General features: G+C 39.7%; 1 protein-coding gene across 5 annotated transcripts in view; it reads left to right on the top strand.

Annotated features, from left to right (window-relative positions):
• Window positions 1-16,997, top strand: part of TSPAN9 (tetraspanin 9) — a 171,276-nt gene that overhangs the window by 78,612 nt on the left and 75,667 nt on the right. Inside the window, exon 1 of one of the 5 annotated variants that reach the window (XM_032098882.1) lies at window positions 15,086-15,142. The exons of the other annotated variants lie outside the window; for them this stretch is intronic. Coding sequence (XP_031954773.1) covers window positions 15,101-15,142 — 42 coding nt within the window. The 5' untranslated portion in view covers window positions 15,086-15,100. Of the gene's footprint in view, window positions 1-15,085; window positions 15,143-16,997 lie in introns of those variants that run through there. 5 annotated transcript variants of the gene reach the window in all.

Below are 16,997 nucleotides of genomic sequence, written 5' to 3'. Positions count from 1 at the left end.
ATTACTCATGTCCTCTGTGATCAGTTGTGTAGGTGTCTCTTACTCCTCACCTCCTTAGATGGAACATCTTTCCTTGACTTTTTTCTTCTTCCCAAGCAGCAATTTTCTTGACTCTGCATCAGACCCTCAGAGTCCATTTTTTTCCATTCCTTGAACTTGTAAAAACATTTCAGACTTCATCTGTGTGCTCATCTCTGTCTGCTCAGCTCCCACTGGACTTTTATACAAACACACTGCTGCTTAGGTTAAAACTAGCCTACCATCTGGAACAGTTCTCTAGTGTCCCATGCTGCTTCAGATCTTACTCTTACCTCTTAATCCCCTTCACACTCTCCTTACCCTGTCTTTTGTTGTGAGGCTTATATTACTTTTCTTTCTGTTACTAAACTTTGTCACCACATCTCTATCTTATACTCTAAAAATGGGGGTTTTGTGTGTGAACTGTGCTATTCAGAATGAAAATGATACTCTGGCCTGGTGAATCTGAGAGATTATTGAAAAATGCTAAATGCAAGATGTCAGGTACTTTTCAAAGTAGTTTACAACAGACCTGATCCTTCAGCCTGGTTTAAATTGCTCAGAAGTCCCCCCTTCTTCACTGTAGCTGTCTTATAGTCAATTTCGCGAGCCAGAATGATGTTCCCATGCATTCTTCCAGTTTTGCTATATTCTTTTTTTTTTAACTAGGCTATTTTATTGTTTGAGACATTCAAATGAATAACATTATCCTTTTACTCATGGAAATGCAGCTAGAATGAGGCACACCACACTGTATGTGTTCTGTAGTTTGCCACATCTGGCTTCATATCTGGAACCTACAATAGTTCCACCATGACTCTCTGAGAGGTTTTGAATGTTTGTCTCTGTGTGTGCTCCTTGCTGATGCTGTGCACCCAGAGCATCTCTCACTCCTGCCCTGAACTCTCCTGCTGGCCCAGCTCTGGACTCCCCACACAGCTCTGCCAGTGCCCTTCGCTCCTGCCCTGCCCTGTCCTGAAGCTCTCCCTGCTATTTCAGCCCTATCTTTCTTCTTAACCTGCTTTTTCCATTCCCAGGTTTGCCTGTTCTCACTGCTTCCTTCTGAATTTCTGTTAAGAAACCCAAGTCCAAAAACGTGAAGCTGTGGCCTGCTCTTGAGCAGTGACTATCATCTTTTGTAATGCAAGGTGACTTATTTTTAAAGAGAGAAGCTTCATTTTTAAATATGAAACTTCCTGAGCTGTAATTTAAAGCAGAATGAGGCTCCTGCTCTTCAGAGGTGAGGAGACCACTTCCACACTGTTACCATATAAAATGGTGCTTGTGAGATGCTTCCTCTGAAAATGAAAACAGGAGGTGCCCCTTGGCATCCCAGCACACTGGGCACGATTGTCTTGAATGATTCTTAGTGTTGGCTCAAAGGAGAATGTTCCTCTCTAGGAAAAGAGGAACCTTTTTCCGCTATTTCTTCTTAAGGCAGAGAAAGCGACTGGGGCTTAGTCTGTGCCTCATGGGCCAATGAGCTCTACTACTCTTGCAGCCTTGCAGCTAACTCACACAGATTTGACAACTAATTATAGATGAATATTCTATTTTGCAGACATTATTTTTACATACAATGTATTTTACATATTTTAATGTGTATCCATAGATACTTTTACACAATTATCTGTTTTAGGGTGATGGAGAAGTGCAGTGGTCAGTTGATTCTCTCTGCGCTTTGTAGCCAACACGCTGTCACTGTGATAACTGCAACCAAGAGTTGTAGCAAAAATTCAGTGTCTGTGAATTCAATTCATGACAACAAAATACAGCTTTTGAAAATTAGTAGCATGTGTATCAGTTAACCTGGAAGGATCACCCATGAGTTGTGCAAAGCAAATTTATCTCAGTGGGGCCTAGCGGTAAGTTGGAACAGAAGGTGTTTCTCCACCGAATTACTGAGAGCTTCAGGTATTTCTCTGTGCCCCTCTGATTCTTAACAGTTGTTCATGGCCATCTGGCATTGCTTTCTTTTAGAGATTAGGAAAGTCTGAGCTGAGGGTTAAGGAAGCTTATAGTATTTAATTGTGTGGCTAGGATGATGATTTACACTGAATTCATCCTAAGTGCATAATATGTTTTGCAAAGGGACCGGACAACTACAAATGTTAATTGATTTAGTTTGCCTTCAAGAATATTTATGTGCAAACATGCAGAGATTGCAAAGTAGCCGATATCGCTCTGCAGAAGAAATAAAGTATTGATTTTTGCTTCTACAGATAGCAGCTAAATTGTCAAGGAAGGTAATCACCAAATAGAAACATTAGGGTATATGTCTTTCTATGGTAGATTTCACTTCATTGTTATTAGAGAAAAGGATTACAATAATTATTTTCACAAAATGTATCAGAAAATATTACTGGTTATAAAAAGGAAATTCTATGAAACATGAATATTTTAAAAAAATTGACTCATGAAGTGAGAATTTCATATGGTCTTAAAAGGCAAATTTTGAAGTGACTGGAATAAGTTATCAAAAATTCACTAGGGAACTTTGCAAGCAGTCAGTGGTCATGGTTACATTTTGGATTGTTCTGTTAATTTAACTTAGGTTAATGAGTCTGCATACAGTGAAGCATTCATAATAGACATCTTGATAGTTTTTACTGTTGCTTAATTTTAATATAAAATGCATTTAATTAGGGGAGTATATAGCAAGGTTATTAAGTCTGATCTTCTGTGTTTCAAGAAGAGCTGAGGAAAAGCTAAGCATAGTCAAGGAAATCCTTAACGGGGTTTATTTGTTAAACTGTTTAATTTTAAACTATTAAAAAAAATCTGATAAGAATAATACCTGTATATTAATGTTATAATTAAAAGCAGAAGTTATAAGCAGAAGTTATAATTTATCTAATTTAAATGGAGCCGAATTTACAAATCCAGTTATTTAATATTTACTTCCAAAGTAAATTTTGTACTAGGTTGGAAGCATTTTCCTTTTACTGAAACGCAAATCTAGAAGAGAAAATGATGGGCTGGAAGCTTGCTGGTCCAGCAGGAGCAGCAAAAAGTCAAATGCAGCAAATTTTTCACTGATGCTCTGTTATTCAATAATGGATAAAGACTATTGTTCCTGGAGAATATTTTTCTGCCTTAATTATTAGTGCAATTTAATATATAGCAGGAGTAATTAATATTTTTTTTCTGTAGATCACAACCAATATTGTGTGTTTATCAATGAGCATAAAGACAGTAGTACAGCAGCCATTCAGGTCACTTTTACTAAAGTCTCAGATCAGACTAACAGAGAGGGAGCATGTCCATTCTCTGGGTCTGGCTGCTGTCAGAGCTCTTGGTAGTGTAAAGCAGCTAACAACTTCAGAATGGTTTACATAAGGTAAGCCATACTTATTTATGCCAAACTGGAATAAATAATATAGTGCACTGTTTAGTTTGAAGTACAAAGCTTTAATGCCTAACTGAACCTGTTGGACAGACAGTTAAATCATGTGAAGAGACTTTGTCCCTACAAATAACTGAAAATTAATCTCTGAGGTTTAAAAGGGGTGGACAGTTTGTCCCTTATATGAGAACAAAATTGCTAATGACAAACAGCTTTGGAAAGGAAACACATTAAATTTCTGTCTCTTTGTTGCCCTCCTGCTGGCTGCATTATCTGATATTCCCCATTTTCTGACACAGGAGATAATGACAAGGAGAGACAGTGAGTGACCCTGGGATGCTTGTCTCTTGACATAATAGTGATATTTACTTCTGTTGTATTTTCACTCTGATGACATAAGTGTGGTGACAGTTGCGGTACAATCCTGTGAAAATAAGACTATCCAAAAACAACCAACCAACCAAAAGCAAACAGAAAAATCCCAAACAAACAACCCCTCCCCCCAACCCATAAAAACCGCACATCAAAAACTCCACAAAAAACGCAAAAGAAACCAACAAGACAGTGAATTCTGGAAAAGCTAATGTTTTCAGTGACATTAGCAGGAGAATTCTTTTTTTCTCTTAGGGATTTGAGAAGCTGTGAAAAGATCCCAGCTATTAGTTTTAGTTTCCTCTCCAAATGGTATAGCACTGTTGGTGTCCCTATGGAAACATGCAGCTCGGTGGGGGAGAACTATTAGACAAACGTTTTAGCATGACAATGTTTTGGCTGGGAGAAGGAATGGTAATACTGAGTTCAAACAGTGTGGTGTCCTAATGAATGGGATGTAAATGAAGTCCATTTGTAACAGCATGATGACATTACAGAATAATATTCAAACATTATTGGAGACCTGAGACTAGTTTTAATTTAAAATATTGAGGTTTGCTTGAGAGCTGAGTTACACTGGTTAATTCAGGTGGTGAGGGCCCCATAACTCGTTTTAGGGTCTAAGCTGTTTCAACATGATAGGGAAGACATGAGATACAGCATTTTTTGCAGTGTTCCTCTCACTAACTACTCTTTGCTAACACTATATTTTATTTAGGTTGTTTTGGGGTTTTTTTTAGGTGTGGGGGATTTTAAAATTATTTTGGTTTTCCTTCAGTGTGGAAGCATTTTAATTCTAGCTGTAGGTAGGTGTGAGAGCCATTTGTGTCTGTTATTTTGGATAAACAACGAGTTGATTCATCACTCAAGCAGACTTGTACACAAATGCTATAATGTGGCCTGCTGGACAGTTTGTTCATTTGTACATGAGGAGGTTTATGGTCATTGAAGGTGAGAAGCAGAATAAGAATTTCAAGTTGAAAAACAAATTCCTCCCCTCCAGTTCTCCTTGCACCCTTGTACTCCCAGAGTTAAATCTTTAAATGTATGAGTCAGGTTCTGTTCCTCATATCCTTTGGCTGCATGACATTAAACAAATTTCTTCAGCCTTCTATGTCTCAACTCCCCTAACTTTATAAAAAAGGATGTATCAAATTTTCATAGAGCAATGGCTTTAATCATGGGGTACAATTATAGTCAGTTTTGAATAAGCATAATAACTGTGATATTTCCTACTTGATTCTGCATTCCTAGACCCATTTCAGTAAGCCACTTGGTAGGGCCTTGGTTAGCAGGGTCCCTTTTTGTCTGCTCCTGCTACCCCCCAGGTAAGTAGGTCTGCAAGAGGCCCATCCAAAGGGGTATAATCTTTCTCATGTGAGTAGAGGATGAGCTTGTAACTCCATTATCTGGCTGTCCAAGGAGGCACCTAATTTGTTTATTTAAATGCTGCTGATACAGAACAAGACCTGGGTAGAAAAGATGGGAGGATGCATTCCAGTTTCTGGAAAGTAAAGTGTGGTTTATTGGGGTTTTGCTGTACACATAGTTGGGATGTTCCTAATCGGTAGCCAAGTCACCACCGATATTATGGAATACTATAGCTCCTCTGTGTTTATAACTTGTAAAGTTACCCAGCTTTTCAGCAACTTATGAAAACTGTTAACAAAAGGAAGAATTCTGCTGTTTATGTGCGCTTTGCTTTAAATATCTTGCAGAAATAAACAAACCACACTTCTCAAACAAAGGGAAGGGATCTCATATGGCTGGAGGTGTGTTATTAGACGGTGAATGTTTGCTGAACTTGTTGGAGACTTTTCACATAAAACTTAATGTGAGATAATAAATACCACTTTACAGAAATGACTGCAGACACTGAATTGAAAGCCATTTCAGAACTTTCTGACACAAATTAGCTTTAAATCAACTCAGATCTCCATTTAGCTTGGTCCCTTACTGCTTAGGAGCAACTTAAATTGCTGAATTTATTCAGCAGAGACAATTGAACTTCCAGTTGTTTGGCAATTTGACTGGAATGACTGTTCTTTCCTGCTGCCTTTAATGAGCTAGGCCAAAATTCACATGGCTATCAAGCCGCCTTCATTTAACTACTGCATCCAGTATAGCAAGGATTGGGAATATTTGTGGGACTTGCTGCCAGTTTGAATTTTAAAAGTCACCTACAGCTCATCTTCAGTACTGTCTCTCAAAACTTGGTGCCCTGGCCAATGGCTTTATCACTGCTCAAGTAACACACCTAGAGCTAGGTTCTGCACAGGGTTACAGAACACCCAGTCACTGTTTGTTGTTGTCCTTAATCAAGTCACAGCCAAGTCCCTACAGTCTTAGTAACCAATCCAAACCCATCTTTAAGTGTTTGGTTATGCAGTTATCATGCTGGGTCTCTTCTCTCTCACCCAGAACCTTTGTGCTGTCTGGGAACAGAGCTGAGGGTTACCCTTTGGAAAGGGATGGAAGCTGAAGCACAGGAAGACTAGTTTGCCATTTCTTTTATTTCTTTCTTTGCTTCCTTGCGTTTGCTATGTTTTTGTTGTTAAATGTAGGAGATGAGAATTAACTTTTCAGAATCAAAAGAATTAGTAATGTTTAAAAATATTGCTTGTTTTAGTAGGGAGAGAACTCTGTACCCGTGGATTCTGTTGAATCTGTTTGGTCCTCATTTCAAGCTCCTTTTGTTAGTCCTGTCTTCTGACTCTCCTGAATGAAAACACCTTGTACTGTTTGTAATCAATGCAGCAGGGATAGTTTTGAAAATACATTGAACTAGTCTCTACATGTCTTTCTTCCCATATAACACTGGCAGGTCACAAAGCATCAGAGACTGAATTTGTATCTTTTTTACTTCTTTTGTGGATTTCCCCATACTTCTGTTTTATGTGCATTTTGGTACAATTTCTGCTGCTGTAGGTACAAATTACAGGTCTGCAGTAGGAAGTGATTACATTATTGTTGATTTTTAAAAGTGTATGACATGTATTGAGAGTTGCAGCAAGGAATATAAACCAGCAGAAACTGGTATGCTAATCATCTGTTACAGAATTACTAATTTCTAACACTGTATTGAGTTGTGACTGATAAGTACTTTTTTTTTACTGAAATAAGAAGGGTTTAATGTTTTAGTTTTTTTTTTTATCATGAAGAAGACTGAGGCAAGACAGTAATGGGCTGTGGATGAAGATAAGATTATGAACAGATGACTATAAGCTGTAGGGGTTCATCAGCTTAACAAATTACCAGTCATTAAGAGGAGGTGCATTAGTTGCTTGTGTGCACATTTCTCCCATGTTGTGGATGTGCTGCAAAGCATGTTAACTTAAACCATGCAGTTTACTCTGTAAGTAATGTATGAAATGGTTAACAGTGGAAGCAGTTAACTTTGAGTAATTCCATCATATATAGTTGTGTCTCTATACCACAACGTACAATCACGGAGGCTGAAATGATGCAAAAATGAAGCAGAGGGAAAAGAATTTGCATTGTACTAGTCAATCAAATTTCCTCACCTAATTTGCTGTCTTAGAGAATTGGAAGTTACTAGAGGGGCTACTTCTGAATCAGAGGTTTGTTCTTTTAGGCTTCTTAATTGATGTATTAAGCACACTTTGTTTTAAATGGTGCTGCTGAATACTTACATTTTGTTAGTAGCTGTGTCACGAAGCATGGATTCTTCACAAGACTCCTTTCTTCCTCTGTATTGCCTTGGAGAGTTTCCAACTAGTTATGCTCTTAAGCAGGTAAGAGAGGTGTCTATGAATAGATTGTAATTCAGAAATGTAAACATCTCTTTTTGTCTCATTTCATAGTAGTTTTAAATTGAATTGATGGTGAAGAATCTCATTATCCTTTACTTCTATGCCCATCCCCCACATTTTCCCTTTCATCAAGCAATTTCTGTGTTCCAAAGTTTCCCGTTTTCTTTTGCAATGTCCTCTGGATGCAGAGACACAGTTAAATTAGAAAAAAATAAACTTCATGTTCTCAATTGCTCTTTCCTTAGAGTTTCAGTTGCCCAGTCTTCTCCATTTTCACTGCTTTAAGGATTTGATATTACATCTGTTGCTATAATCCCAGAGTGCCTTATGACCACTTAATGTATTTATCCTCTTGACACCCTGTAAGTATGGGCCGTGCTTTTATCTTCCTGCTACAGATGGAAAGCTGAGACACCAAAACAAAGAGAATGTCTGCATTGGAGCATAGGGTAGAGGGCTGAGAGTCATTAGAGACCAGAACTAGCAAGTTGTCATGGTTTAACCCCAGCAGTACCTTGACACAGCCACTTGCTCGTTTCCCCGCCCCTCCACCCCAGTGTGATGGGGAGGAGAATCACGAAAAAATTAAATAGGTTGAGGTAAAAGCAGTTTAATAATAGAAATAAAATATAATAATAACAATAGCAACATAATGATAATTGCAATTAAAAGGGAAATAACAAAGAGAGAGAGATATAAATGAAATCCCCAAACCCCCAAGTGATGCACAATACACACCCACTGACTGATGATCCCAGCCAGCTCATCCCTGAGCAGCAATTGGTGGCTCCTGGCTGACTCCCTGCAGTTTATGTACTGAGCATGACATTCTATGGTAGGGAATATCCCTTTGGCCAGTCCTGCCCACGTTCCCTCCCCAGCTTCTTCTCCACCTCCTTGCTAGCTGAACATGAGACACTGAAGAGTCCTTGACTCAAGGTAAGCACTGCTCAGCAACAGGTGAGGCAGTGGCACAGATTGCCCAGGGAAGTTGTGGATTCCCCATCCCTGGAGATGTTCAAGGTCAGGTTGGATGGGGCTTTGAGCAGCCTGGTCTAGTGGAAGGTTCCCTGCCCATGGGAGTGTGACTGGAATTAGATGATCTTTAAGGTCCCTTCCAACCCAAGGCATTCTGTGATTCTGTGTTATCAATGTTATTCTTACACTAAATCCAAAACACAGCACTGTACCAGCTATTAGGAAGAAAACTAGCTTTATCCCAGCCAAAACCACTATAGAAGTCCATATGCAGCAGAGTTCAGCACAGAGAGGCTTGTGTTGAGATCTTCATGGCAGTGGCCACGAGCTCAGAAATCCTGCCGATCACTTCCCTCGAGCTCAGGTGTCTCTGCAGCAGTCCTCCTGCACTTTCATTGCCAGATTAACTTGGGCAGAGACAGCTTAAATCTGTCTATATCCATGGTGTAGATGTGTCCTTCTAAGAGACTTGTACAAAGTTAAACTGAAATTGAATCTGGATCCCTGAAGCCCCTGGTAAGTGTCTTAAGCAACAGACCATCTGTTACGTGCTGTGTGCCTTGTGAGAGACTTCAGAGCCAAGCCACCTCAGAACTCCACATGCTTGTGCAGTGTTGTCTGCAGGCACAACAGGTTTAGGACCAGTACAGCATCCTTTTATTTGGCTGTGTACTCTAGAGGTCTGGCATCATGCCACTGACATCCAGAAGTACGTAGAGGAGGGGAAGTTTTCTCATAACACAGCATGAACCCTAAACCTCCCCAGCAACCTGCGAAGTGTCACGGAATTAACTGGAGGTCTCTTCTTGAGATTGTCATCCAACAGATGACAGTCAAGGTGAAGACTTGGCTGTGGGACATATCTCTTTATTGATTACATTGTAATATTTTTTTTATGACTTCAAACCAGAGAATGAAGTATATTCCATAATTAATGAACAAATAAACCAGCATTGGATTTAACACTTACAGAAGGTGGAGTTGTTGCATGGCTAACAGTAACAATTCTTCCTACTTTCCATAGCCCCTCATGCCATACGTGAGTCTTTTACTGTCTGAGCGATGTTTGTGCTAACAGCTTTTTCAGCATGTGGAACGTAGAGGGAACTCTCAGGTGGGATCTTTCCTTGCACTTTTGGCATCTGGGAAGGTGCTGGGGTGTCTTTCAGTGCAGCACTGGTTTTGTGTCTTACACGGTGCAGTTTAAAATGCGGATCGCTGGAGTTAGATTTGCTCCCAGTTTATTTTTGTGTTTGTTTAGGCTCTTTTTTCTTAATAGAATACGCCTGTGGAGGTGGCTATGATGTATGATCTTGGTGTGATAGAGCTATCTGTTACTTTGGCAGGTTGGAATCCCAGTTTCTTTGGAAATTTGAGTTTGTCTTTCTGCTTTTAGGTAGAAGTGGAACCTGATACTGTTGCTGGATTTTCTTCTTGTTTTGTCTCTTAGTCTGTTCTTCCATTTATGGCTTAATTGAAATAAATAATTGTTGTGCTTCATGATTTACTAGGTATTAGTGGTAAGGTTCACCTTATTAGTGGTAGGGTTTCCATGGTTCTGCTTTGAGTATTTAAATTCATGATCCAAATAAACCATAGTGAAGTTACAATTTATTGCTGCTACGTTTGACTTCTGCTATTTTGATTTATCTCCCATTCAGGAGACTCAAATGCAAAATTGGATGTACTGGATCAGACCAAAAGTTTGTGTATCTTGTCTTTTTAAGTGGATGGTAAAAAATGCTTAATAGACACTAAAGGAATTGAATGAATTCATGGGACTCCTTTCAGCCATTTATTCAAAATTCTCTGGCAGAAAGTCCATTTGTTTAATTAAGTATTCTGTGAATTTCCTTTTAAGTCTTGTGCTTGTTAATTTCAATAGATGCTGACAGTAATTCTGAAAAACAGTGAACAGTCCTCTATTTGTCTTGTCATTAATTTTTTTTTATTATTGCTGGAATGGGAAGAAAAATCTGAGAAATTCTATTTTAAAATGAGTTTACTGAAAAAGTAGTATTTAGAAGTGCATATAGCATAACATATATTTAGATCACAGAATCATAGAAAAAGCTCTAGGTTGGTAGGAACCTCTAGAGAACATCTGGTCCAACCTTCTGTTGAAGGGAAATCCTTAGTTTGTGTTACCCAGGGTCCTGTCAAGCTCAGCACTGAGTATTTATAGCAAGAGGAATGCCACCATTTCTCTTGGTAATCTATTCCAATGTTTGTTTTCAATTCGTTCAGTTTGTTCTCAGTTTTTCTTACAGACATGCCAAAACTTTCTCTGAAGCGACCTGTGCTCGTTCTTTGTCTTGGTGGAACAATGCAGGATGGTCTTCAATTTCTTGAGCTGGGATGACCAAGCCTGGATACAGTAGTCCAAGTGTGGTCTAACAAGTGCTGGATAGAGTGGAATAATCACATCTCTTGATCTGCAGGATACAGTCTTGCTAATGCTGCCTGAGGCTGTATTTAAATGCTTGCACTAATATTTCTGTTGTTCTGTGGCATAGCTTTTAACATCAAGTGTAGAGCAGCAGCATGCACAGCGCTCCATACAGAGTTCAGTGAGATGGAGAAGCTCTGTTGTGAGGACAGAAAGATTTTCTTCCCCGCTTCTGAGCATTTGCACTCATATTACATCGCTGCAATTAGACACTCATCCTTTTATTGTTTTTCCCTCCCGACTGCCTTCCCTGGCAGCCTTCCCTGAAGTACACTTCAGCTAAACCACTTCTCCTTCTTTGAGCTATTCAGCAAGTTTTGTAGCCCATCCTGCAGCTCTGGCCCTGTAGGTCATGCTCAGTTTTAAACTCCGTCCAGCTTGAAGGTGCGGTTGGTGCAAGTGCTGACAAGAACAGAAACATTGATCTTATCACTCCTCCATCCAAGTGACCACAGTGTGTGATTGTGTTCTCTGGTATGGTGTATTGATTTTATGCGTTGCTATATGTGTTACACGGCTTCACAGTATTACCAGAACTGCTGAGTGCTTTTTTTTTGTTCCACATTTCTGGTCTGTTTTTAGGGCTCCTGCAGCCTGGCTAGTGCTTGTATTCTCTGTTACGTTTATTCTTGTTAACAGAGTGTATACCTCTGAATAATGAGATTTTAGGGGTTCATGAGTTTTACCAGCAGGGCAGGGAGTGGGGCAGGTTAATGGTTGTGGGTTTTTCTTTCGTTTGGGTTTTTTAAAAAAACCAAAAAGCTATATTTTTTGGTGCATTCTCATTTTTTTAAATGATACTTTATATTTTAGTCTTACATTGAGGGAGTCTGGGCAACAGCTAAACCTTGAAAACATTGTGCTTGTATGAAAAATAGTCTGTAAAAATAGTAGTTTTTTTAAAAAACGTTTTATTGAAGTGCAGACTGCATGACAGCTCTGAGTGTTTCCCAACAGTGTATCTGTTCTGACATGTGTCCTAGTTTTAGGCCTTTTCCAGGTTCATGAATGCATTTTCTTCAGAGGGCTGTATTAAAGCCCAGCAGTATTTCTTTCAGGATACTTCATCTTGCTTGTCCTCCCAGAACTAGCTGGGATCAAGCATGTTTCCACGCAGTTCTGGAACGTCCGAGAATGCAGGTTTCTCACTTAAAAGCTTCTGCAGCTGTGTGTGAGCAGTAATAAATGGTTGACACAAGCCTCTGGGGACAGCTTTAAATGGGTGAACTGTTCCCTGTTTCAGCCGTCTCGGGGATTTTTTTCCCCACTGGTTGGATGCTATGTTATGAGCCTGACCCAATCCTTAGTGACAGCTTGTCGGGCTGATTAATGCAGACTCCAGAGAATAGCTCTTTGCTCTCTGATTGATTCATTTTACCAATAGAACTCACATTCCTGTAGTGTGAATAATAAACAAGTGATTTAATGAGTACTCCCCAACCTACTCCAATGACATATCCTGATTGAAGCAGCACATGCTTCTGGAAAGCTGAAATACTCCCTGTATGTTACACACTGGAGATCCACTGAATTATACTTCTCCCATAAATCCAAATTAGAAAGTTAAGGATTAATTTTCTTCTGTGCTGTGCCATTAGACACATTATCAGAAATGTCACTGATGTTTAAATTGTTGCTTCTTTCTAATTTTTCTGGTTCTTAAGCAGTGATTTTTTTTGCTCTGTGCTTCCCACCATGAAATGTGTTTCTCATGAAACTACTATTTCTTTCTATTTCTTTGCAGCATTCCCCCCCCCCCTCTTTTTTTTTTTTTTTAATCTCGGGAGGTGACATGCAAAAAGTGGGAAAAGATTTGTTCTTCCTCAAGGCTGTCCTTATCTGCTGCATCCCTGACGGTGGTGTCCCACCTCGTTCTATGGTTCTGTGTATAACTCTGCGTAGGTATTGGCTCTCCCAGTTCCTGTATCTTGGGAGACTCTCAGGAACATGAAGAAACAGATAGCATCACAGCATTTCAGGAGGATAGGGGAGAGCAGCCAGAGCAGAAAGAAGGAAGAATTTCTTGTTTGGGTCTGGATGGTTTCTGTTTCCTTATTCAAGAACTCTTACTACTGCAATTAGGAGATCCTGACTCTGGATCTACGAAGAGTTCTTCAACAAACATATTTAAGAGAGATGTGCATAAAATTAATGTGAAAGGAGGGAAACAACACTATTGTAATTCTGCTTACTTGTGGGAATATAGACATAGAAGTATTTTTGTCTTCTAAAGCTTTGCTGTGTGCTTCATAAAGAAGTATGAGGGGAAATTAGAGGATAAAGGCATCCTTACTTTCTTCCCCTGTATTCCCACAGTCTCTTTCCTCCTTTCTTTCTTTTCCTAGGATCCACAGCACACAATTTGTTTCTACCCAAAGTTCAGCTGGACACCTACTGATCTGTTCTCCATGCCCAGCCTTGCTGGTACTAATGTCATATCTGCTCTTTTGTGGTTCAGTGTAGTGGCTTGGAATTTGAGTAACTGAGTGAGGAAGCAAAGATCCTGATGAGGTTATGATCAGGTTTCTGAGGAATAACAGCTGCTGGCTTACTTGCTTTCTTTCCCAGCCTCCACCAGACAAAGCTGAGAGGGTTCATTTGCACTTGTGTGAGGCACCGCTTTTATAAATCTGATAGCACTGTGCCTGTATGCACACAGTTCTCTGACGTGACTTCACATTTTTGAGTGGATGATTGAGAGATGTTTTTCTGTTTTCTGTTGAAAGAAGCTCGGCACCTTCTAAAGAAACTTTTATCTGTCCTCAACTTACTGGTAAAGGGTTCTAGAAGCTGTAATTACAATACTGCTTTAATGACAGTCTCTGGCCTAATTTTTTGCTTCATAGCAGCTCAGGGGATAGAGGAAGGCTTCGTCCTTTATTGTTTCTGCCCTATAGTGTCTCTTCTTCTGTCTATTCTTCTGAGACCACAACCTGATGTGACATTCATTTCAGCAGTGGCTCTTTTTGCTGCAGCATCAGCGCAGATTTATGTCTGGTCATTGACACAATATATTTTATGGGTAGTCAGCTCAAGGTTTTTGGTGTTATAGGATGTGTTGTGGGCAGGTTTAGCAAAGAAAATGTTCAAACCCAGTAGCATGAAAAGGAAAAATAGGCTTATTGAATTATGTCTGTCTAGGATTATATAGACTGTATAGATTTAAGATCTGTCTTAGGGCTGAAATGAGCACTGCTGTGCTGAAACAAAAGGCCGTGTAAAGATTCAGGAGCATATGCTTGAAAGGAAAACACTGGGAGCGCAAGAGTTTGCCACAGAGACATGACAGTGTCATCGCTGTGTTGGATGGACCCTAAATTAGTTTTTCTCTGAAGGATTATTAATCTAGAAACGGTTAAGAAACCCTGATGGAGAACATGACATTACACGGGATTGAGTTTGAGATTGTGCTAATGATAGGTCACAGCTCAGTTCCTTGAGGTAGAGCAGAGGCAGCCTTTTGCCTGGCACTCCAGGAAGGAGGAGGAGGAAGAGGTTACAAATAGTTTTGGTTCTCCAGGGTGAAACAGTGGGCACTGGAGAAAGACTGAGTACTCTTGGTCATGAACTGGAATTGGTTTTGAGCTCTTGGCAATAGTCGAGCCCATTAAAAATGCCTTTTTAATAGACTATTGTTTTCAGTAAAGTTTTTATTTTGAAACACTTCTGCAAGCTCTTGTAAAGTCAAGCATTGTTCTATAGTCTTATCTGAAATCAATTTTTAGAAAATTATACCTGAGCCATCAGCTGCAAAAAAAATGCAACAAAATGGGCAACTGAGAAAACCAGCAATTTCAAGTGAAGGCCTGAACCTGAACATCATAATCACAAGTAGGATTTTTGAAAGGTTTCATCACAGACTGGGCTTTGCTGCTGTTGAAGTCAGCTCTCTGAGAGAAGAATGTTGATGGCCAGTTTTCAAACTCTAAAATGCCTGGTACTCTATTCAGTGACTGGCCAGATGCTACTGCCTGAGGATTTGTTAAGCTTGCTCTCAACAGCTTGTGACAGAATTCTTTCTATCAGGAAAACTCCACTGTCTTTCCAGCTCCATGGAGAGGAGTCATTTTGCTTAATTATCTATCTATGCTGTGGAGGTGTGTGCTATGGATGCTGTACCCGAGAGATTCCCCAAAAGCTCCTTTTGGAGGTGATTCGGAGGCTATGGCTGAACTCGTTGTGAGGGAGGTGCTGCAGATCAGACAGGTAAAATTTATTACAAGAGCTTCTACCTTGCTACTTTGTAGATGGCTTAAGCAAAGTGTGATGGATCTTAGCTTGAATATTCAGTTTAGCATTGCTGTGCCCGAGTAAGGACAATGATGTTTCCATTTGCAGACTCACAGGGCACGTGGATTTGTTTTAGCATTTTTTACTGTTTTAGTTTTTTTTCTTTCTCATTTCTGTGAATAGAGTTGTCTGTCATGCAGTGGGAGACTTAATTTAAAATGTCCTTGGCATTGAGCAAAAACTGTTACTTGACGTAGTTGCTGTTAAGTCACATGACTCCAAGTTATCTCTGTTTAAGGTGTTAATTAGGAGAGAGTTTTAAAAGTTGTTTTCAAAGCCTAGTCACTCAAATATAGCAATGGAGATAGAAAATACGTTTCAGCTGACAAATGACATGAGCTTTTATTTAACAGTTCTTATTCAAGGTACTGAATTGGGAAGACCTGCTTAAATGAATCCATTCTTCTATCTTCAGAATAGTGGGGTTTTGTAAAAGAGATTCCTGCTCATTTTGGACTGATATGCCCATGTGATCCCATGGCAAAAGCATAAAGAGCTCCGTTTATTCATGACTTCATGGGGACTTTCCACAGTGAGTGCAAGCCAACAGCGCAGGAACACTGCCATAGCTACCACTGAACTGGAGCCTTGAGGCAATTTCTTTACAGAGCTTTCTTTTAATAGATTTGCTCACAAAAAGATGCCTGGTGATGCTGCCTTCCAAATAGGTTTGGCATACACTGGCAGAGCATGAAAGCATCTTACCTCTGCTCCAGATGAAAAACCTTGTAGTTTTTTATTTTCCAAAGCAAAAACTGGTCAAAAGTGAGAAGAACCCAAGGACCTGGCAGATACCGTGTTTACTTTGTGGCTATGTGCAATTCACTTTTTACTGCTTCCTTTCCTGAGCATAAGTCAAATAAATAAATCAAGACTCACCAGTGTTGCGGGCAGAATGGGAGCTTCAGACAAAATGTATTAAAGAAGCCCTCCTGCTGAGTCACGAGGTGCAGAAAGGATCCTCCTGCTTTCTAAACTCCTTCTCAAAGGGGAGTCTTAGTGCGGCTGGAACCAATCTTGGCCCCAGACTTTGCCAACAGTTTATTCCTAAAGGATTATATAGGTGTAATTGAACCTTTATAGAACTTTGTCCTGCAGGATTAAGGATAGCAACCCAAACATCTCTATTTATCTGTCTGTATAGATATAAAATAAATTATTTATTTCAACTTACTATGATAATTATAATGATCAGACTAGAAGATCTTAATCAGGATAGGTAGCTATAACTACTAGTGTATAGTGCGCTATTTTTGGAGCAATGTTGAAGCAATTATATTAAGCTAGTAAAACTAATTATTAAGTAGAGATTGATGTTTCTCACCTATGCTGATGACTGTGGGGAAACCTCTTTTGCTCAGCCTTGAGGAATAACCTTGAGGAACGTCCGCACTCAAGCGAGGAATTTCCACACACACACTTGGAGAAGGAGCGTGTTACAACACTCTACAGTTAAAAAGTGGGAATGGATTTTAACAGTATAAAGTGATTGACTGTCAGTCCTATGTCTCTAGGCCAGCTGTGCCAGCTCAGCATCTTTATTTAAGTTGTAAGTAGTATCACTTCTTGGTTCCTTTATCAGGTACTTTATCAGGTACGTTTTTCTTCCTCACAGTGTTTAACTTTGGGGTTGATGAGTCTGACTGGTTTCAGCATTCTTCAACACCAAAAGCAGCATGGCATCCCTTTCTCCATTCACCACTGATAGCTTTGCAAATAAAAATGTTTAAGCTCGTTTCCCCCTGCTCTAAGCAGAGCATCCTGCTACAAT

This window comes from Corvus moneduloides, chromosome 2, assembly GCF_009650955.1.
Source record: "Corvus moneduloides isolate bCorMon1 chromosome 2, bCorMon1.pri, whole genome shotgun sequence".
Classification (NCBI taxonomy): Eukaryota; Metazoa; Chordata; class Aves; order Passeriformes; family Corvidae; genus Corvus; species Corvus moneduloides.
Note: the sequence above shows the minus strand (reverse complement) of the source record. Positions and strands in the feature narration are given on the sequence as shown.